We start from the raw sequence: 25,025 nt of genomic DNA, 5'->3' as shown, positions 1-25,025 counted from the left end.
AGCAGAGGAATACACCATGAACAGTGACAACACACTACCCACTGTGGAGATAGCAGAGGAATAAACCATGAACAGTGACAACACACTGCCCACTGTGGAGATAGCAGAGGAATACACCATGAACATTGACAACACACTACCCACTGTGGAGATAGCAGAGGAATACACCATGAACATTGACAACACACTGCCAACTGTGGAGATAGCAGAGGAATACACCATAACCATTGACAACACACTGCCCACTGTGGAGATAGCAGAGGAATACACCATGAACATTGACAACACACTACCCACTGTGGAGATAGCAGAGGAATTCACCATGAACAGTGACAACACACTACCCACTGCAGAGATAGCAGAGGAATACACCATGAACATTGACACCACACTACCCACTTTGGAGATAGCAGAGGAATACACCATGAACATTGATAATACACTGCCAACTGTGGAGATAGCAAAGGAATACACTATAAACATTGACAACACACTACCCACTGTAGAGATAGCAGAGGAATGCACCATGAAAATTGATAACACACTGCCCATTGTGGAGATAGCAGAGGAATACACCATGAACAGTGACAACACACTGCCAACTGTGGAGATAGCAAAGGAATACACCATGAACATTGACACCACACTACCCACTGTGGAGATAGCAAAGGAATACACCATGAACAGTGACAACACACTGCCCACTGTAGAGATAGCAAAGGAATACACTATGAACAGTGACAACACACTGCCCACTGTGGAGATAGCAGTGGAAAACACCATGAACATTGACAACACACTACCCACTGTGGAGATAGCAGAGGAATACACCATGGGCATTGATAACACACTGCCAACTGTGGAGATAGCAAAGGAATACACTATGAACATTGACAACACACTACCCACTGTAGAGATAGCAGAGGAATACACCATGAACATTGATAACACACTGCCCACTGTAGAGATAGCAAAGGAATACACTATGAACATTGACAACACACTACCCACTGTAGAGATAGCAAAGGAATACACTATGAACAGTGACAACACACTACCCACTGCAGAGATAGCATTGATAACACACAGCCCACTGTAGAGATAGCAAAGGAATACACCATGAACATTGACAACACACTACCCACTGTAAAGATAGCAGAGGAATACACTATGAACAGTGACAACACTCTGCCCACTATAAAGATAGCAGAGAAATACTCCATGAACAGTAACACCACACAACCCACTGTAGAGATAGCAGAGGAATACACCATGAACATTGACGACACACTTCCCACTGTAGAAATAGCATCTAAATTCTTTCTTGGTGGAAAGTATTGTCCCTGATAAGAAAATGTTAATTGTGGACTGTGTTGACTGATCACACTGCACTTACAATACCATCCAGTGAACATATTACATTAAGAAATGTAACCAGTGATCCCACTAGACTACTAATCCACAGCACCAACAAGCCCACTCAGTATCCCAACTTCACTTAAATGCCCATCCAGTGATCCAACTGGACTTACAATATTTTTGTAACCAGTGATCCAAATACACTACTAATCCCACCATGTGATCCAATTGCCCTAGAAATCTCACCTAGTGATACCACTGCACTAGCAATCCCACCTAGTGTTTCCACTGCATAAGCAATCCCACCTAGTGATCCCACTGCACTAGAAATCCCACCCAGTGATACCACTGCACTAGTTATCCCACCTAGAGATCCCACTACACTATCAAGCCCATTTAGTGATCCGATTGCACTAGCAACCCCACATAGTGATCCCACTACACTAGTAATACCACCTAGTGATCCCACTGCAATAGCAATCTGACATATTGATCCCACTACACTATCAAGCCCATCTATAGATCCCACTGCACTAGCAATCCCACCAAGTGATCCCACTACACTTATAATCAAGCCTAGTGATCCCACTGCAATAGCGATCTGACCTATTGATCCCACTGCAATAGCAATCCCACCTAGTGATCACACTGCCACTAACAAGCACACCTAGTGATACTACTGCACTAGTAATCCCACTACACTATCAAGCCCATATAGTGATCCCACTGCACTAGCAATCCCACATAGTGATCCCACTACACTAATAATCCCACTGCAATAGCAATCTGACATATTGATCCCACTACACTATCAAGCACATCTAGTGATCCCACTGCACAAGAAATCCCACCAAGTGATCCCACTCCACTAGTAATCACACCTAGTGATCCCACTGCAATAGCAATCCAACCTATTGATCCCACTACACTAGCAATCCCACCTAGTTATCACACTGCCACTAACAAGCTCACCTAGTGATCCCACTGCACTACCTATCCCAACTAGTGATCCCATTGCAATTATAATCCTGCCCTGTAATCACAATGCAAAACTAATGCCACCTAATTATTGGAGTGCACCAAGAAGCCCACTCAATGATCCCACTGCACTACTAATCCCAGCTACTGATCCCAGAATCTTCCTGTACCTTTCTTATCCATCTTGGCAATATGCTCCTCAAGTTCCTTGATCTTGTTGCGGTGCTGGACCTTCACATCCTCGATCTCAGCATTTTTGCGGTCAAGGATCTAAAAGCATAGTGCACAATTTCTGCATTCACAAAAACTTCTAATACTTAATTCTAATGATATGCTATATTCTTGGGGTTGTTATGTTCTTCAACTGAGCCTAATTGGCAACTAGAGCTTTGTCACAGATGTGACGAATACCCCCACATGCCGCATTGACACAGAATATTGTGCATGTTGTCTTCACAAAAGACAGCGGACACCATGCTCAATGTTTAAAATGCACTAAGTGACCCCGTGACCTCGTTTTTTACCCTGCATGGCCCATGTTCGAACTTGACCTACACATCATCTAGATACAACTTCTAACCAAGTGTGGTGAAGATCGGATGAAAACTACTTGAATTAGAGAGCAAACACCATGATTAATGTTTAAAACGTACTATGTGACCCTGTGACCTAGTTTTTGACCCGGCATGACCCATATTCTAACTTGACCTAGGCATCATCTAGATACAACTTCTGACCAAGTTTAGTGAAGATCGGATGAAAACTACTTGAATTAGAGAGCAGACACCATGCTCAATGTTTAAAACGCGCTAAGTGACCCCGTGACCTAGTTTATGACCTGCCATGACCCATGTTCGAACTCGGCCTAGACATTATCAAGATACAACTTCTGACCAAGTTTGGTGAAGCTCTGATGAAAACTACTTGAATTAGAGAGCGGACAACACGCTGAATGTTTAAAATGCACTAAGTGACCGCTTGACCTAGTTTTTGACCCGACAAGGCCCATGTTCGAACTTGGCCTAGACACCATCTAGATACAACTTCATTACACATGAAATGACGTTGTCGAATGAAACGTGAGAACGGGAAGAGCTATCGGATAATATTGGGTCATTCACGCACAGACACTGTATACTTTGAATACACAGTTAATATGCCTACAAAATAGCGACTGGACGCTTAGTCGTATAAAGAGATAAGCAAATGAAAAAAAAACAACTGTCAATACCCGTAAATAAATATTTCTTAGCTGACCACTATTTATCTTTCTACCGCATATTTACCATATCTGAAGAAAAGAGTGGTAATTCAATAATTAGTTTTATGATGCTAATAGAGTCTATTACACATGTCTGCCGATTGCCGAATTAAATTGAAAGGTGATATTTAATTAATTTTTTTTTTACTCCCAAACTAGCCTTAATGACAGCAGCGTATTTTAATTAAAGAGATCATGAAAAACACGAGCGGTTTAATTGTATTTAAAGTTATATTAAAGTATCGAGTTTGTAACATTTCGGAAAAGTAATTCATCTAGACAACTATAAAAACGGAAGTAACCATTTTGTCTTCTTATTACTTTATTATTATTATTATTATTATCGTTCCGAATATTGTCAAATTGAATTAAATGTGAAAACAAAAAACAGCGTCTCTGCTTCTTTCTTTTGTAATTATGACTGCTTGAGCCGGACGTCAGCAAGGGGCCCGTGTGTTATCGGTAACAATCAATGGTAACATAAACAATAAACAGAGATATTTATTATGCAACTGTCATAACAACAGCACTATAACACATCCCGATCAATATACTGGGGTATTACTGTGAAACAGATAGTTGGCAACACCAAATTGACCTTCTATTTTCACAACACAAAAATATATTGACACAATTTTTCGGAAATGGCCAATTTCGGACACTGATTTTTTAAGTGCGTATTTTACTCGGATTTTCAATTTTTACCGATAAATTTTGAAAAAACTCGGGGATGCGTATTATGCACGAGGGCGTATTATATTCGTGGATTTACTGTACTTTGTACCTTCTTTTATCTATGGTTGTGTTGATGCGAACAGGCCAAAATGTTGTATACATAAAATTACTGACACTTTCATTTCCCTACCTTCTGTACAGCTGCATCATGTTTCTGCTGCATGCGTAGTTTCTCTTCATGGAACTTGGCCTCTGCCATCTTCACTTTCATGTCTCCAATCTGCCATTACAGAAAACAAAGCTCAAGAGAAAACAAACAACTCTCAAAAAACAGTCAAGGACCAAAATGCTGGAGAATTTCAATTTGCTTCATTCAACTGTTTAAGCTTATTGATAACAGACCCCAGTTGCTAAAGGTAAACGCACCGTTCATTGGACAGTGTTTAGTTTCCTGCATTGCAGTGATACTACAACGATCATCAGGAATCATATACCATGTATATTAGACCTACATCATGCAAAAATGGGTCTTAAGCTATTTGTGGCCAGCTCGTTTCAGGTCAGGTGGATGCGCAGGCTGATCTAAAGCTACCTTGCTGTACATGGTCCTGTGTCAGACCCATTTTCGCATGACATGGGTCATTGGTCAATTACTTATTAAATAGTAGGGTTGGCAACGGTTAATCGGTTAACCAGTTATCCGTTTCTTAAGGAGGTTAACCGATTACAAAATAAATATTCGATTACTCTTGCAAAAAACGCATTTTTTGTTGAGCGAAATTAATGCTCAAATCGTAAGTTTTGTTTTTACTTCATTTCACTGTATTGGCTAATCCGCTAATCTGATTGCAAATTATCGGCAATGACCACCCCGTGATGCCCCCTGTGGATCGCAAGCGATTAGAGTTGTTAACCATCAGGGTGCAGCGGTATCATGAGCAGGCACACAAGCACCTACTCTGCAGTGTGTTTGTTTAGCACTTCACAGTCTATTGTGTTTCAATAATTCAAATATTGATACATTTAAATTATAAACCGACCAATTACGCTTGTCAATTAGCACATTTGACTGCGATATGTCCTATTTTTTTTACAAATAGAACATCAACGTGAATATCCAGTATAAAGTCGGTAAAGCGTGATCAGATAGCACGTATTTAAAAAAGTAAAGCGACAATCTATAATCATGCCTCTATCATCGGATGCCTGGAAATTTTTCAAACGGGCTGCTGACAAGAAATCAGCTACATGCATACTATGCCCAACAACACTGTTGTTGCAGGGGGGTACATCCAAGCTCCGTAATCACATGAGATTAAAACACCCCGCTGAATTTCGATGTGAGCCATTTCCAGTAAAGCTGACATCACTGGACTGCTATGTAAATACTCCGAAAAAGATGACTGACTCAGAAAGCGAGTCAATTACAATATTTTTTTGCATGATATGATATGTCACAATTTACACGTGCCGTGAATTATGCTATTGTTTTTACTACCATTTCTTGATAAAAATCAATAAAGCGTGACACTGATTACACCCGATCACTTTTGTTTTAACTATTATTGCAAACTTTAACGATTTGCCTGTTGCAAAATATATTTACGCTAATTGACAATTGTTATTAATCAGCAAACTGTTAATGCATGTAATTCTTAAAGGATAAAGGGTGTTAATAAAACACAACACAATTCAAATTCTGCACTAGCTTTTATTGATCGAGATGTAGAACAATAATTATGTGTAAATGACGTGAAGCTAATATTACAACAAAGAAATATCACAGTTCACCGACAAGCATATGAAAAATTGTTTATAAACTCATACGTTTTTCGGATGTTGTTTTTTATTTATGTGGTACAAAGACAGGCGGTTAACCGGTTAACCGCTCGAATATCAAAACAGGTTAACCGGTTACGGATTTGCTTAGGTTTGCCATCCCTATTAAATAGTTTCATTTCAACTCTATCAAATTCTTGAGAATAAAGAACCGAAAATAGATAATTGTAAGCTGTGTAATAGTCCTTACCACCAAATAACATTCCATTTAAGGTTGATTTTCAAAGTAGAGTCAATCTTGTGGATGTGGCCACTTGAATTAATCCACCTTTGTCTTATGCCACCACTTTGAATTCCCCCTGAGCATTTTTGCTCTATTTTGATATTGTATTAAGCGACTTTTGTCTCACATGACCAGCAACCGTCAATTTTTTAGCATTTTGATACTGAATTTAGCAACAATGTGGTGGTAAAAATTGAATCTATTGATCATTAAGGTACAAACTTGATCACTGATTTATCGTCAGTTTGATGTAATCAAAGGAAAACCGCTTCCTGTCAAGAAGCCATAAAACAGCATTTTCTCGCCAATAAAATTTGCTTCCTATGTTTTACTCAGGGTTTTTAATAGTTTTTGAACACCAGGTTTTAAATGATCCTGGGCTTGACATTTTCAGGGGTCAAATGAATTTTTCAGTGGTCAAAATACTGAAATCTAGTTATTTTGTTTCCAGATATTTGTTCATTGCTCTACACATATTGCTTTGAACAACTTTGAGTATACCTTGTCTAACTAAAACAACATTTTGTTTAATAAAAAATAAATTTTATGTTAGTTTCATGGTAACATTTGCATCAAATTGATGCAAGGAAGACAATGTAGAGGAGTCAAAAGTGAAAAAATAGCACAATGCTTGGATCAAAAAGCAGAAGTCTGCTTCAAATAAAATCCCTGGTTTTACTCAACACACTTTACAATCGTGTAATAGCATGTGCATAGCTCCGCCTTTTGAATCTTTTACTAAGAACGAAGGTGGATTAACGGTTAAGTGCTCTACCTGATGCACTGATATTGAATGCATAAATCATGCATGTTCAGTCCCAATTATTTGCATTTATAGTAATTACTCAGCATAAGCTTTGAAAAAAACAACATTTGCCTCGGCTTTCCGCACAAGGCATAGTATTTCCGATATACCAACTTACTGTACATTAAAAAAATGGCAAACGTTTGTGTTTACAAAATTCTCAAAACACATTTTTTTCAGTGTTTTGATGGATTATTACTAGTCTTAACATTTCAAGGTAATGATATGTTTAACTACACTAATACCTGGATTATTTTATATAATTTAAATGTAAAGCAACATAGTTGTGTCACATAATCGGTCCATGAATTTGATACTGACAATGATTTTGCTCTTTTTTTCCAAAAGGGTATTTATTTTAAAGACCATTTTATTAAAAGACCACTTTTGGTTCCTCCCTTTTGTGGTCTCTTTATATCAGATTGACAGTATACCAACTCACCTCTCGTCCACCTTTTGGAGCCACTGTATCATCTGCATAGGTGATACCTGAACAAACAAAATGGTGGAAAATAAAAAACCAAAACCCTTGAGCTCAAATCAGAAAAAATACACTCACTAAACAGAAAACCAGATTAAACACTGAGCAAAGCAGATATGGTTCAGTTATTAAGTTTAAACAAGAGCACCGCCTTGCGGGTGCAGACCGCTCATCTATTTTCTTTTTAAAGGTGAAGGGACTTTCATTTTTCAATCACAAAGGAGGGAGGGGTGGAGTGAAGAGGGGTGTATAGTGTGGGGGTGTGGACATTTATTACATTATCTTCCAAAAATGCGGGAAAAAATGAAAAAAAAAAAAAAAATCGGGGTGGGGGGGGGGTGGGGGGGGGGGGTGATGGATTCTTGGGTGTGATTGTTGGACAGTATTTCAAACATAAATTAATAAAAAAAATATTTGTGTTTTTTAACTGTTTAAAAAAAATATTTGGAGGGGTGGGGGGGGGTATAGTGTGAGGGTGTGGTGGTCATTTGTGAGATGATCTTTAAAAAAAAAAAAAAATAGGGGGGGGGATTCGGGGGGGGGGGGGGGAATTGGGGGGGGGGGGGTTGGGGTATAGTGTGAGGGTGTGGTGGTCATTTGTGAGATGATCTTAAAAAAAAAAAAAATTGGCGGGGGGGATTATTAGGGGGGGGGGGGGTGGGGTAGGGCACCGGGGATGGTTTGGGTGGAGTCTATTGTTGTATGTCAGGTAAGAGTAGTTTTGTCAAAGTATCAATCAAATCTAATCATAAATAAAGAAGTTATGGCAATTTTAGCAAAATTTAATAATTTGACCTTGAGATTGACTCATTCAAAGGTCAAGGTAAAATTCAACTTGCCAGGTACAGTAACCTCATGATAGCATGAAAGTATTTGAAGTTTGAAAGCAATAGCCTTGATACTTTTGAAGTAAAGTGGATCGAAACACAAAATTTAACCATATATTCAAAGTTACTAAGTCAAAAAAGGGCCATAATTCTGTAAAAATGACAACCAGAGTTATGCAACTTGTCCTTTTACTGTACCCTTATGATAGTTTGCTAGTGTTCCAAGTATGAAAGCAATATCTATGATACTTTTGGGGTAAAGTGGACCAAAACACAAAACTTAACCAAATTTTCAATTTTCTAAGTATAAAGGGCCCATAATTCCGTCCAAATGCCAGTCAGAGTTACATAACTTTGCCTGCACAGTCCCCTTATGATAGTTAATAAGTGTTGCAAGTATGAAAGCAATAGCTTTGATACTGTAGGAATAAAGTGGACCTAAACACAAAACTTAACCAAATTTTCAATTTTCTAAGTATAAAAAGGGCACATAATTCTGTCAAAATGCCAGTCAGAGTTACATTACTTTGCCTGCACAGTCCCCTTATGATAGTAAGTAAGTGTTGCAAGTATGAAAGCAATAGCTTTGATACTTAAGGAATGAAATGGACCTAAACACAAAACTTAAGCAAAATTTTCAAATTTCTAAGTATAAAAAGGGCACATAATTCTGTCAAAATGCACGCCAGAGTTATCTAACTTTGCCTGCCCAGTCCCCTCATGATAGTAAGTAAGTGTACCAAGTTTGAATGCAATAGCATTGATACTTTCTGAGAAAAGTGGACCTAAACGCAAAACTTAACCGGACGCCGACGCTGATGCAGACGCCGACGCCAAGGTGATGACAATAGCTCATAATTTTTTTTCAAAAAATAGATGAGCTAACAAGGTGATGACAATAGCTCATAATTTTTTTTCAAAAAATAGATGAGCTAAAAATGATTGTGTTCACTATTACCAATAGTTGTACTAGTTGTACCTTTCAAATATGGATTGGCTGTGGAAGATGCAGCTGTAGCTTCTGACCAGTTGGCTGTCTGTAAAAATTGAAATACACGAGCTCAGCACCAATTATAGTACTTGTGTCATTTGCAATACTTGACCGTTCCTTCGTTTTGAATCAATAATCATATAACCATATAATGATCATTTTTTGTATATTGAGGCAAAGCGGAGACTTATGTCTATAAATGTGTTGAGTAGTTTTTGTTATTTAAAACAACAAAAATTAAAATATCTTAAAGTAACATTACTATTCGAAATCAACGAAAATTTCGTACAATTGTTCGTAAAATAAACTTAACCAATTAAAAATCAATGTTCCTTATGACAATTGCCGAAATTTCAACGTCAGATGTGGTCTGGTAAAATAGATGTTTGTAGATACAAAATGCTCGTTTTTATTATTGTGTTGCATATTTATTCATACGACACATGAACACTAAAATGGTGTTCGTGTGTCGTATGAATAGATATATTCGCGGGAATTAATTGTGGCCACAAATAAATAAAAACGAGCATTTTGTATCTACAAAAATCTAAGTAATCATACCACATCCAGCGTTGAAATTGTGGCTATTGCTATAAGGAACACTGATTGTTGAGGTGTTAACTTTATTTGTCGAAATACTTTACAAAATTTGCGTTGATCGTGAGCGTTATAGAGACTTTAAAATTGACTAGAAAATAACATTGCTATATCCACAGGATGCCCATAAAAATTACTAATAAAAATGTTCCTAGTGAAAGACAAGGCAAAAAGTCGATGTGCGCTAATAGCAACATATAATACTAAATTACTTCATGGTTAAATCGATTTATTTTAATAGTTTCAGAATAATATTGCTCAAATATCAAAAACTTATGATTTCACAAGCTAGTTTCTGAATAATACAAGTACAGGTGCCTATCCAATATGAACATATGATAAAACAACATCTACAGTCACATGTGATGGCAGAGAGTATGTTCCAGTGACTACAGAATAGGTAAAAAAACACTGCATTAAGTTATTTTTGGAAAAAGACATCTTAGAATTTAGGCCCTTTTCTAGCAAAAAACGGTGAATTTCATGTTGTAATTATGTGTTTGTTATATTTTGTGTATAATAATATTATAAGCTCGTTTCTATGCCTTATTTATTATCGATAGTGATTGCGTTCTTGACATGGACACTGTTTCATTGTATAAAGTTTTTCCTCAAACCTTCAATGATGCAACTTTATATGGTGGTGTCAATATCACTCATAGGTCATCAAAATTTATTAATTCTACATGTAAATCTGCATGCATAGCAACTTTGGAATAACACAGTTTATTTGGTGATTATTAGCTTAAACATAAAATAGGGCGACACATAAGTGATTACATAATATATGCACACAGGTGACTACATAAGAGACAACATATTAACACACATGTGATTGCATTATATCACATGCTATACCCTGTTTCCCATGAAATACAACCATTACATTTTTTTTTTTATTACACATGTGTAATACAACATTTTTAAGCGTTTACATTGGCTTAGTTTTCGTTTATTGACCAATCGCATTTTGTTATTTTGCTGAAATGACGTTGCAACGTCAAATGACCTCACGAAATGTAAACAACATTTGGGATTTATCATTATGTTTGCGTAAATATTTATTTGATTTGCTCATTTAAAAGCATGTGATAAAAAAGATCTGACACTCGTTGTCATATCATACCATATTTTATTAAACTCGTCCAGGAAATTCGTTAGTAAGCTCGCCAAAGGCTTGCTTACTAAAATTCCTGAACTCGTTTAATAAAATATGGTATGATATAACAACTCGTGCCAGATCCTATATATATCATACAGAAGACTACAGAATATCACACAGGTGACTAGTGACTACAGAAAAACTGGAGACAGCAGAATATGTTCACAGGTGACTACAGACTACAGTATCTGGATAAGAGAGGAGATTACCTCTGTATGAGTGGTAAAGTCAGGAAGTTGTCTGTCACGTACATCTATGAACAGACATGGAAAGCAACTTACAGTACACTGCAAGCATTCAACAAACACATACTGGTATGCTCAGACTGTTGTTAAAATGCTAAATATCTCTCCCACAGAATATTAATAGCATTAATTTATGTATATTTTGAGTACTGTTTAAGGAATAGAAACCATATAACCCATGCAGCCATCAAAATATTTGCAAAAACTGTTGAAACCATGTTTCAACATGACATGGTTATATTCTGGCATGTATAATCATTTATTTCAATAACAAGTCTGAAATTATATGCAAATTTGTAATATAAAAAATAATGTGAAATATTTGGCTGAATGATTCTAGACAAAAGCCCATGTTGATTCCATCACTTGTAACACTCTCTACAGTATAAGAAGCATGTACTTAAACTGTTTTCTGACAGACAGTTTTATTACTGAACTCCAAGAAAACATCATATGAAGATCCTTTGTTTATTTTTATGGTAAACTGTTGCACACACACACCTGTTTTGCATGACTTAGGACCCCCAATGATGCTGTCTTCATCATCAGAATGGTAGTTGAAGGCAGAGCGGGGGTGGCGCTTGTTTCCCACAATGCTCAGGTCATCCTGAACCATGCAACATCAAAACTCGCCACTTCATTTCAATGATTTTGCTTTAAGACATCTCTCATTGCCTTTTATATTAATTTGTTGTCTATTGAGATTTTGGACTAAATTTCAGCAAGATATGCAACTTTTTATCAAACTTGTATTCACCCACATGACAACCTTTCTATTCTACTTATATCATAACAAAAAATTAACTATTGTAAACAATAAAATACTATAATCAGAACAGTTGGTTCATACAAAGAAGAGCCTATTACCAGTAGCAGTCTAGAGTTACCATTCCACATTAAAAGCAAGTGCACATGCAGAGGTCAGTAGCTAAGTTAACAGAAAAATAAAGTCTGAGAAAAGTCTTCTTCTTCCTAACCCATTTATAGAGAGATTGAAAAAGAAAAGAAAAACATTCGCACACAATGCACAATGCACAATAAAAACTGGTAATCTAAAAATATTAAAAATTAGCAAAAAATTAAGGAACCAACACACATGAAATCACTCATACAATGCAAAAACTCCAACATAACAATTGCAAAAAATTAATTTGTTAGAAATGTATCAAACACTAAATACAAAACATCAATCAACATAATTAAATAAAATGTAACTGTGAAAGTAAAAGATTGACTTGTTGCCAAAGTGAGCATACATTTTTTAAGGCTTTCCAAATCAAACAATACCATACATTGTTTCATATAAAACTGCTAATTATTTCTCACAATTCTAATGTTTTTATTTCCTAATTATTTGTTATTATTTCTCTTATAACTTTTCAAACTAATGGGTTTTCATTAAAATATAAAATTGTCAAAGACCTTTGTCTCATTCATAAAAATATATAATAGTCCAACGCCAAAATTTAGAGATATAGAATAGAATCAAGGATGTCAAACATAAAAGTTCAGTCTTAAATCAGATCACCGAAATCTGAGCACATAAATACAACATTAAATTCTTATCATGTTGTCCATCTACGGGTAATTGTGAAATTTCCACATAACTTTTTTCATTTAATTACACACACAAACACAAAGTATTGACTACAGTCATTGCAAAGACAGAGTCACTACCATGCAGGTAAGCTGGTTTTAACCCTTTGCATGCTGGAAAATTTGTCGTCTGCTAAAATGTCGTCTGCTGAATTTCTTAAATTAGCATTTTCTTCGATTTTTTTTCAAAGAATACTATCAGAATAGCAAACAGTTTGGATCCTGATGAGACACCACATTCTGTGGCGTCTCATCTGGATCCAAACTGTTTGCAAAGGTCTTCAAAATTTGGTTCCAGCACTGGAAGAGTTAAACCGCAAATTTCCAAAAAAACAACCTTGACTTCAATAACTCACATAAGAGTAAGGGGCTGAGTCCCCAGGTCGGCTCATGTAGTCCTTGCGAGGAGAGGGTCCAGTAAGGGGTTCCTTGTCTGAGTCTATACCCAGGGCTGTGGCAGGCCTGCAGGGGACAATAGAATATATCAGAGCTCAGCTCATATCTCAGTCATATACATGATAAATTTTACTCCAAACACAATAGTACTAAATATTGATGTCTTACTACAAACAAAATGTGCACATAATGCTATTTTATATATTTTGCATCAATTTTTTATGCAGTACTACAGTATATAATAATAATAATTGAAGGTTACATACATAGATAAAGCTTCAACAAGGGACAAAATTGTCACAAAACCAGGTTTTCATTGTGAAAAAAAATCTGATAAAGGGAGAAAACTCAAACTGAACTTTTGAAATGAACAAACAAAATTAACCCCCTTTGTAAGTTTGTTTTTAAAAAAAATCTATTTTTAGTCGTGGCGACCTTGACATTGGAGATATTGACGTGATTCTTTTGTGCGACACACCGTCCCATGATGGTGAACAAATGTGCCAAATGATTTTAAAATCTCACAATGAATGACATAGTTATGGCCAGGACAAGCTCATTTATGGCCATTTTTGACCTTTGAACTAAAAGTGTGACCTTGACCTTGGAGATATCGACGTAATTATTTCGCGCGACACACCGTCCAATGATGGTGAACAAATGTGCCAAATGATTTTAAAATCTGACAATGAACGAGATAGTTATGGCCCGGACAAGCTTGTTCCGCCCGCCCGCCAGCCAGCCCGCCAGCCCGCCAGCCAGCCAGCCAGCCAGCCAGCCAGCCAGCCTGCCCGCATTCGCCAATCTAATAACCAGTTTTTTCCTTCGGAAAACCTGGTTAAAAATGCATAATTTAATGATTAAAAAAACATTAAGCATGGCATGTTATTATCTGCCAGGGTAAGTCTCCATGAAAGTCTGTCAGCCTTTGGAATGCCCCACCAAAACTGCACAAGATCCAGGAATAGTTTCCAGAATTCTGTTCGTTTGAGCTGGTGAACAAGTTGGGTCAAGTACATATTTATAGTTGACTGGTAAGTTAAGTGGAATCTGAGCCAGTAATGGTTACGAGTTTACTTGACCTGATGGCGAGTGATTGTTTTGGGGCTTTCGCAGAGACTGCATGGAAAAATTGAACTATAATTTTCATGTTAACTTTTCTGCTGTTGTCTTTTTTATACTAATACATAAACATTTGTGTTCAATCTTCAACTCTTTTTGATTCAACACAGTTAATTTAACTTATTTTAAAAAAGCTTTTAAAAATCCCAAACAATATTTGCAAACCACCATTTATTATACATCAATATGCTAGGCATTGACCTTCTAGATGGAGATCCCGGTGGTGAGAGTGCAGAGCGCCAAGTTGAGTGTGCCGCAGGGTTGCCGATGGTTGACCTGAACAGGGAGGATCCGGCGGTGGTCGTCAACTCACCGTTTACCCAGTCAGGAACCTTATTGGTCTACAAACACCCGAGATCAAAATAAGCATATGCTTGTAAGCCCTGCACTGGTTCATTCTAACCGTGCTTGCTATGATTTTTTCAGTTTTGGGTGATTGTAACATTTTCTTGGTCTCATTTTAACAACAAGAATTCTAACTTGTTTGGTTAAATGTTTACATACAAATTTAATTAAAGCATATCTCTAAGAATTGATCTGAAATGAAGCATGAATATCGTAAGAACATGACTAAAAATGAAACAAGATGAAAGAAAAACTATCCATACAAAAAGTCTGTCAAGAAACACAAATATAGTCAACTAACTTGAACAACGTATATTAACCCAACACCCAACACAATATCAAAATTTCTATCTTTTTTTTTGGATTCAGTTCATAGTCAATAACCATATTATTATAATCTGTTATTGACATATTATTTATATATGATAATAATCAGTGGGAAGATACTGAAGACAGGAAACATACATTTAAAATACAAGCTGTTCAAACACTTGCTATTTAATCAGTGGGGTGGATGTATAACAATAATACAATCTTATACTCAAATCCTAAAATATCCTCCATATTAAATAAAACAAGAGATATGTTTGTCAGAAACACAATGCCCCCTTCTGCGCCGCTTTGAAGCCATATATTTGACCTTTGACCTTGAAGGATGACCTTGACCTTTCATCACTCAAAATGTGCAGCTCCATGAGATACACATGCATGCCAAACATAACATTGCTATCTGAAGCGACATAGAAGTTATGAGCATTTTTCGAAACCTCAATGCGAAACCTAAATGCAAAGTGTGACAGAAAGACAGACAGACGGACGGACGGTCCGATCACTATATGCCTTCCTTGGGGGCATAAAAACATAAAGTAATACGAAAATCATTTTTGTTTTATGCAAATCATTTAACAGTTTCATTAAATGAAGCTCGCACTGACAATCACACTTTAAAATTTCTATGGTAAATTTTTCTGTTTTCTGATTATGTGTAAAGGCTGTTGAGACAGAGTGGTATGCGCCATCTGAACCACTCTGCTAATTTATATTTTATGGGTAAATACTATATGGTCCTACTGGAAAATATTTTCATATGATTTGTTTCATCACAAATTTGAAGTACCCAGTATCACATGCTTATGCAGATAAACATTAGAAACATGCAAGTCTGTAGAATCAGGAATTAGGGTATTACATTTCAACAGCAGTTTGAACATGTTTGAACAGAATACCAAAGGTAGTTAAGTAACAAGAACAGAGACACAACAATGGCTCCTGAAAGTGTTATAGCGTTAAAGCTATCACAGGCTGCAAATTCCCATTTTATAATTGTTACAACATTTAGGGAATACAAATACATTCCAGTACCATACAGTTGTAAGTATACTATACAGGTTAATACAAACACAGGGTTCAACATTAAAGAACATCCTAACAACAATGACTATGAAAATCTCAGTACTGGCTAGAAAAGATCATGTGACCAGACCCAAATGGTCTAGTAAACAAAATCTTGATCAATTTTTTGGTGGACCAGATAGCTAACTTAGCATTAATCAAAGAGCTAAAAGAAATTTAATTCACCCTAATTTTTAAGTCAGTCCATTACACAACAATACCTTTAAAGCAAACTACCATGTAAATTCCAGCAAATATTTTTTCGGTCAAACCCATTTAAAATCCAATTAATGAATTACAGTAAACAGTCTGATATTTTTCACATTTCATTAAAGCTCTATAGACAGTGTTGGCATTATTCCAGTACAGTAGTATTGATTGATGCCATTTTAATGGCCATAAGACGTGCTTTCAGCTTAAGCTCTCTAGACAACGGTCCCAATTCGGCATTCAAATCAAAGACCTTTGGTGCAAGGTGTGAAGACGACATCCTTGATATGTTTGCCAATAGCATAAAGATTTTTGAGACAAGGGTTTAATTATGAAATCAAATGCTGTCGTTCAAAAACGAAGGTGTGCTAATCAAAGGCTTGTCTTTTTGAAACAGGTTTTTATTGTTGTTTCAACTGGAAAATTGACTGCAATGTAATTATAATCTTTTGTTCAGGAAAAAGCTTGATATAAAATATTGCATTTATAATACAAAAATTGTATCCTTACCACAAAAAAATCTTTTAGTTTGGGGTATGTTGGTGGGGATGTAAATACTGTATATTATGCACTTGCATGCATACTTAAATGCTATGTGTGCCATGAGTTTGTTTGTTTTTTATTTATTTTTATTATATTGTTAATTCAATTTATGCTTCATATAATTGATAACCTAATTTGATGTGAATGCGAAGATTCATAATTAAATTTTCACGACAGTCAATAGTCGCAGTTAGCCATTTTACTTTCATATTGCTGGTCTAGTTATATTAGGTCAGGTTAAGTTTATTTAACAAGTTACTTTAACAAGTATAGCGTCAAAAAAGTAAACATTGAACCCTGATACAGGTATTAACAACAAGAATGTTACCTCAACATTATCCTCCAAATACACAGACTGGAAAATGAATGCATAAAGGTGTTTCTAATTGAAGAGTAAAACTATAAACTTTAAGAAAATCCTGATCATTAAAATAATAACAGTAGCTTATCATATTAAGAATCAAATGGATAGTCAACAATTTTGTGAAGAATCAAATATTTTATTGTCATTAATGACAGCTAATTTACAATTGTTTGTTTTCCACCATATCGAAAATAAGCTTGAATGGTATATATTTACATTTCAAACACTGTTTTGTATGTTTTGTTTCTTTCTTGTGTGATGTTATGTTTTGTAAGAATTAAAATTAATAAGAAATATGCTAGAAATAAGGAGTCAAGTTCCTCAATCAAGATGTATAAAATAATAATGATTTCATCATTTTACAGTATAGAGTCTGAACCACATGGTTAAATTGCTTAAAGGTAACAATGGGCACATAAGTGTTTTGCTTTTAAATTAATCCATATAAAAGACATAGTAAACACCTTGGCTAGTTTTCTCAGGTATGTGTTTACAAATTTTATTTTAAACAAGCGATGTGTTTGTGAAACACTATGTCCCCATATATTTGACCTTTGACCTTGAAGGATGACCTTGACCTTTCACCACTCAAAATGTGCAGCTCCATAGGATACACATGCATGCCAAATATCAAGTTGCTATCTTCAATATTGCAAAAGTGTACATTAAATGAACAATTTTGACCCATATATTTGACCTTTGACCTTGAAGGATGACCTTGACCTTGACTTTTCGCCACTAAAAATGTGCAGCTCCATGAGATACACATGCATGCCAAATAACAAGCTGCTATCTTCAATATTGCAAAAGTTATCGCAAATGTTAAAGTTGGAGCAAACAAAAACACAAACCAACCAACCAACAGACAGGGCAAAAACAAGATGTCCCCCACTATAGTGGTGGGGGGACATAAAAATCAGGATATTATCCCCACTCCCTCCAAAAAAGAACGATACACCTACCATGTAGGCTGGGAGGGTGGGCAGGGCCCCCTCTTGTGGTTTGCTAGTGAAAGGCCCCTCCAGAACACCCCTCTTCAGCATGTGCAACATAAGCTGGCCGTACATGTTTCTGTTTTTCCTGAAAATAAACAGAGCAAATTTATTCAAGTTGTAACAGGTAACAGGCATGACAATTTCAACCACCTCTCCATTTGAAAATCAATGTACACTTAATCTGCAATAACATTTTAAACTTTAATAAAATGACTGTAAAAAGTGTACATACAAAATTTTAAAATGACAGAAAAAAGTTTGGAACCTAGAAGAAGTGATTTCTTTTCACAAACCTTCCAGAATAACCAGAGGTTGGTTCACACAGCTTCTTTATCCAAACAGCACACTTTTGACGATCTGAAAGAAGAATCGTTCAAAAAATAAAAACTTTCTGATAATGGAAAAATAAAAACAAGAGCTGCGTGTGTGAAACACAATGCCCCCTACTGCACTTTGAAGCCACACAGCAGCTATATCCCTATTGAAAACATCATGACGATGTTACGGTAAATTGCTATTTGACAATGCATCAGGCCTTGGGACAGTTTCTGAAAGAGTTTTGTAAACTAATCCTCAGGAAAACACTTATTATAGAGAAAATGTCTAAGTCCAAGACCCATAACTTTGCCAAAAATCAATGGACCAGAACAAAACTCACACTTCATCTTTAAGTCATGTACATGTAAGTAGACTTAAACAACATATCAGGTCAATATCTTAAAGCGGATAGGAAAAAAGTCAGGAAAATGAAATGCCAGACAGACACTCCGACTTCTAAATGCCACCCTACTGGGGGCATAAATAAATTGTCACATAAAAAACAAGAGATTGCCAAGCAATATGGTCCCCTACTGGTGAAACTCCACCATTGTCAGTAAAAAAAAATAAAATATATATTTGTTGCCATAGCAACCAGAATTTTTGACGTAGGAACAAAATGAAATGACGTTCATAATCTCCATATTGCCATCTATCCACGTTTCAAGTTTCATGAAAAAATATGAAGAACTTTTATAGTTATCGCAGGATCCAGAAAACTGTGACGGACTGACAGACAGACTGACAGACAGACGGAGTGCAAACCATAAGTCCCCTCCAGTTTCACCGGTAGGCGACAATAATCATATGCCAAGTTTATTGTGATTATTGAATTATGCCCAGTAGGTCCAGTTTATGCAGCATTTTACTCATTTTACCTGTTTTATGAGGTAATTTCAGTACATGTGGCTTCATTTCAGCAAGATATCTGTCAAACTCCTGGTCTAACTTCAAGTATCCAGTTTCATGTGAATCCATTTTCAGACGATAAAATAATGTCCTAAAAAAGGTATACAACATGGCATTCAGCAAATTAAGACAAATATATATAAATAGCACACTCACAAAGCTAGAGAGTGATTATGGCATTAAATACTAAATAGTATACCAAAATTAAAATCAGGATTAAATTAACAAAATAGATAGAATGTCTGCACACGTTTTAGTGTTGATTTTAAGCAGATAACTTTATTAATACAAGCTTCGTCTGAGCACAAAATCAGGTTACCAATGAATAATGCACATTCAGATTGATTTTCCTTACAATTAAATGACTACTTGTGGACTGTGTGCATTATGGTGGCCATCAACCAAGCTCATATCCAGCATTAGAATAGTGGATTAGCTCATATCCGGCAGTAGAATAGTGGATAAGTGCAGGGCTATTTGGTCTCATTTCCAATGGCAAAAATGATCTTTTTCATACATGAAGTCCCAAAATTCTGAATTTTATTATGGTTTGACTTACTGATGCTTTGAAGCAGAGCTGTTAAGAATAGAAATAAAAAGATATTTAAAGTATACAATATTTATCTGTTTAATGTCAATTTTATCTATAATTATTCAAAAGTTATCCATCAAGCAATAACACTTTTGCCAATTGAGGTCAATTCATGCTAAAATTATAAATTTCAATGGGGAAAGGCCATTTTCCCAAAAAGGTGAGAAAAGGCTGAAGACTGCATTATTGTAAATAATTACAGTACCATTTAGTTTTGTTTGTTTTATGTAAGAAAAAGTTTAATACAGAGGATAATTCTCTAAGGTCAAATTAGTGGAAAAATTTGACAGATGATGATTATATGATGTTATATAGTCTTAAGAGTCCAAGTTTGAAAGTGTGTCTGAATGTTTATATGAATTGTATGATACACCCGATGTAAAATATGTATTGTTGTAAAATAATTTAAAACAAGAGCACCACTTTGCGGGTGCAGACCGCTCATCTATTTTCTTTTTAAAGGTGAAGGGACTCTCAATTTCAATCACAAAGGAGGGAGGGGTGGAGTGAAGAGGGGTGTATAGTGTGGGTGTGTGGACATTTATTACATTATCTTCCAAAAATGCGAAAAAAAATGCAAAAAAAAAAAATCGGGGGGGGGGGGTGGGGGGGGGTGGGGGGGGGGGGGGGGGTGGGGGGGTGGGGGGTGGGTGGTGGGGAGGGGATTCTTGGGTGCGATGGTTGGACGGTATTTCAAAAATAAAATATTAACAAGGGACAAAATTGTCACAAAACCAGGTTTTCATTGTGAAAAAAAAATTTGATAAAGGGAGAAAACTCAAACTGAACTTTTGAAATGAACAAACAAAATTAACCCCCTTTGTAAGTTTGTTTAAAAAAAAAAATCTATTTTTAGTCGTGGCGACCTTGACATTGGAGATATTGACGTGATTCTTTCGTGCGACACACCGTCCCATGATGGTGAACAAATGTGCCAAATGATTTTAAAATCTCACAATGAATGACATAGTTATGGCCAGGACAAGCTCATTTATGGCCATTTTTGACCTTTGAACTCAAAGTGTGACCTTGACCTTGGAGATATCGACGTAATTATTTCGCGCGACACACCGTCCAATGATGGTGAACAAATGTGCCAAATGATTTTAAAATCTGACAATGAACGACATAGTTATGGCCCGGACAAGCTTGTTCCGCCCGCCCGCCAGCCCGCCAGCCAGCCAGCCCGCCAGCCAGCCAGCCAGCCAGCCCGCATTCGCCAATCTAATAACCAGTTTTTTCCTTCGGAAAACCTGGTTAAAAATATATTGTGTTTTTTAACCGTTTCAAAAAAAATAATTGGGGGTGGGTGGGGTGGGGGGGTAAAGTGTGAGGGTGTGGTGGTCATTTTTGAGATGATCTTAAAAAAAAAAAAAAAAAAAAAATTAGGGGGGGGGATTCGGGGGGGGGGGGCATGGGGGATGGTTTGGGTGGAGTCTATTGTGGTATGTCAGGTAAGAGTAGTTCTGTCAAAGAATCAATCAAATCTAATCATTAATAAAGAAGTTATGGCAATTTTAGCAAAATTTAATAATTTGACCTTGAGAGTCAAGGTCATTCAAAGGTCAAGGTAAAATTCAACTTGCCAGGTACAGTAACCTCATGATAGCATGAAAGTATTTGAAGTTTGAAAGCAATAGCCTTGATACTTTAGAAGTAAAGTGGATCGAAACACAAAATTTAACCATATATTCAAAATTACTAAGTCAAAAAAGGGCCATAATTCCGTAAAAATGACAACCAGAGTTATGCAACTTGTCCTTTTACTTTACCCTTATGATAGTTTGTGAGTGTTCCAAGTATGAAAGCAATATCTATGATACTTTAGGGGTAAAGTGGACCAAAACACAAAACTTTACCAAATTTTCAATTTTTTAAGTATAAAGGGCCCATAATTCCGTCCAAATGCCAGTCAGAGTTACATAACTTTGCCTGCACAGTCCCCTTATGATAGTTAATAAGTGTTGCAAGTATAAAAGCAATAGCTTTGATACTGTAGGAATAAAGTGGACCTAAACACAAAACTTAACCAAATTTTCAATTTTTTAAGTATAAAAAGGGCACATAATTATGTCAAAATGCCAGTCAGATTTACATTACATTGCCTGCACAGTCCCCTTATGATAGTTAGTAAGTGTTGCAAGTATGAAAGCAATAGCTTTGATACTAAAGGAATAAAATGGACATAAACACAAAACTTAACCAATATTTTCAATTTTCTAAGTATAAAAAGGGCACATACAAATTCTGTCAAAATGCACGCCAGAGTTATCTTACTTTGCCTGCCCAGTCCCCTCATGATAGTAAGTAAGTGTACCAAGTTTGAATGCAATAGCATTGATACTTTCTGAGAAAAGTGGACCTAAACGCAAATCTTAACCGGACGCCGACGCCAACGCCGACGTGATGACAATAGCTCATAAATTTTTTTCAAAAAATAGATGAGCTAAAACACAAGGTACAGTAAAGTTACCATTACCGGATCAGTAGCGTAATTAAGTCGTTCTGGTGAAAATCAATAAATGTTTTGAGATTTCTTTTACACCAGTTTCATTAAATATTACCTTTGCCTACTGATTCAGCACATAGTCTTAATTTTAAACGCAGGCAAAATGTATTTGTGATACCTTTTTTTCGCCACAGAATTCATGCATTAACGGATCAGTGGTAGCCATAACGGATCACGTGACTGAAACCACTCAGGGAGGCATCTAACACGGTATTTGGACTGTCCAAACATGACATGTGTTGTTTACAATGACCAAGTTACAAGTGCCAGTTATAAATAATATTCATTTTCTGTTTTAATTGTTTTCTACATGTGATATTGTATCCACACTTTACGCATGGTGTTCTTGTGAAAATTATCTGTTGAAAATCCTAAAAAGATCGAAAAGATATGGGCATCTTATAAACCATTAAATTGTTTGACTCATATCTAATCATCGGTATAGAACATGGAACATAAATAAAATATTAAGATTGAGATCATTTATTTTAAGAATCAACAAGATTTGCATACATTTCAGTCTTGGCATTAATGTTTTTTAGGCACTAGCCTGGGTGGGCTACCAGCCTATACATTTCACTAGCCCGAATCAATTTTACATTGCCTGAATAAAAGTTACAATTCTGTATCATTTATAGCTATGTTTGAATTGAAGAAACATAGAACAATAAATAATAAACAAATAAACACTTTATTCTGTTTTTAACTTTAATTCACAGTTAATTTAACACAAGGTCTTCAGACATTAAAAGTCATTAAATGTATCGCCGCCGGTTCTCCACCCAGTAATAATAATAATAGTTACAGCATCTCCCGAGATTGACTTACAACACTGTTCAATAAGCGTCTAATCAACGAGTGCTCAACCAATGCAGTTTTGAACAGGCGCCTATATGAAGCTATTTCGTACAAATTACTAACTTCGAACACTTCGAAAAATGACTCGACCGGTCGGGCTACTGAACTGGAATTTGCACTCAACAGACCCAAAAATCAATTGACTCAGTTGATGGTCGAGTTGGTTATGTCCAAGACTGATATTTAAATATAATATATTATCAATATGCATATTATCACTAGGGCTGCAACAATATACCGGTATATCGGTATATATCGCAATACGCAATCTGCATATTGTATTGCGATATGATTTTCATCATACCGGTACGAAAATTTTACAAAAATTCATTCACATTTCGTCCAGAAAAGCCATCCGAAATAATGATAAAAAGGTAAACAAAACAAAGCAGTGTAAATTATTTTTTACGTAAAAAAAGCATTCTAAAAAGTGTATTATACAGAGTAGCGTTGTTACATGGGAGCATTCATTCGATGCTTTTGAACAGATTATCGTTGAATTAATTGTGCACAGCTGTAAATGTTTCGTTCGATTCTGATTCGAGCATTATTTGTAATCCGAATTTCGGAAACACGCTTCCAAATTTGAATGCTAACGCGACAATAAAAAATTATAGCGTCAAATAAAAAGTGCTTTATCCTTTGTCTCAATAAAAAGCGCGCGAAAATTATACAGACATGTAGAACGTCGCATGGAAAGTATGGGTGTATTTTGTGTTGTATAAAAACGGGAACATCACGTCAGCTGAATTACGCGTGTTCAGTGGGAAAAACGCCCCGGTTGGACGTTATTTCATCACATCTTTAAATAGTAACAATTGCAAAAATGTATTTGATACTTAAGAAAATTTGCGAATGTTTGTGTTTCTTATTATTCTTGAGCACATTTATAGTAAATATTTACCAGAATTTGCTTTAAAATTGGAATTTATGGGATTATTGGGTAATTGGCAAATTATAATTTTGGTACAAGTTAGCAATATATTGCGATATATTGCAATACGGGTTTTTGAACTGACAATATATTGCAATACGGTTTTTGGCGTATTGTTGCAGCACTAATTATCACGCTTCATCAGTTATTGCCCTAATTCTTCATTTCATTTAAGGTGTTGCAAATCTTAAACACGAATCAAACTGAAATGGACTTTTTACAGTCAATAAGACTATTAAATGGCCTTTAAATTAATTCGTAAACTTCTTACTTTCCAACTGAGTTATAACCTTTTTGCTGTGAAAAATTTTCAACTTAGATTTGGAAACGAGACGGAAGTCAACAAAGTCGTATATAAATGTCAGCAAAACATACCGAAATGTTTGACAAAGAGTAGCTCCAATTACGACTCAATCAATGCGTTTTAAAGAACAGGCCTTGAAGATACTGTGTGCAAAATATCATCTAAAAATGTCAACTATTTATCGCGATACCCAGT

At 35.9% G+C, this 25,025-nt stretch overlaps 1 protein-coding gene across 4 annotated transcripts in view; it reads right to left on the bottom strand.

Moving 5' to 3' along the window:
- LOC127865830 (centrosomal protein of 112 kDa-like) overlaps nt 1-25,025 on the bottom strand; it is a 57,581-nt gene that overhangs the window by 32,072 nt on the left and 484 nt on the right. The window contains exons 2-13 of one of the 4 annotated variants that reach the window (XM_052405856.1): nt 19,603-19,724; nt 18,700-18,763; nt 18,374-18,491; nt 17,376-17,402; nt 14,759-14,898; nt 13,396-13,501; nt 11,945-12,050; nt 11,408-11,451; nt 9,428-9,485; nt 7,583-7,629; nt 4,464-4,553; nt 2,508-2,607 (exon numbers count right to left, since the gene is read on the bottom strand). In XM_052405856.1, coding sequence (XP_052261816.1) covers nt 2,508-2,607; nt 4,464-4,553; nt 7,583-7,629; nt 9,428-9,485; nt 11,408-11,451; nt 11,945-12,050; nt 13,396-13,501; nt 14,759-14,898; nt 17,376-17,402; nt 18,374-18,491; nt 18,700-18,763; nt 19,603-19,702 — 1,000 coding nt within the window. In that variant the 5' untranslated portion in view covers nt 19,703-19,724. Of the gene's footprint in view, nt 1-2,507; nt 2,608-4,463; nt 4,554-7,582; nt 7,630-9,427; nt 9,486-11,407; nt 11,452-11,944; nt 12,051-13,395; nt 13,502-14,758; nt 14,899-17,375; nt 17,403-18,373; nt 18,492-18,699; nt 18,764-19,602; nt 19,728-25,025 lie in introns of all 4 variants that reach the window. The other 3 variants (XM_052405857.1, XM_052405858.1, XM_052405859.1) reach the window with 3 other exon arrangements.

Source organism: Dreissena polymorpha, chromosome 2 (genome assembly GCF_020536995.1).
Source record: "Dreissena polymorpha isolate Duluth1 chromosome 2, UMN_Dpol_1.0, whole genome shotgun sequence".
Lineage (NCBI taxonomy): Eukaryota > Metazoa > Mollusca > Bivalvia > Myida > Dreissenidae > Dreissena > Dreissena polymorpha.
This window is presented reverse-complemented; position numbering and strand designations above follow the sequence as displayed.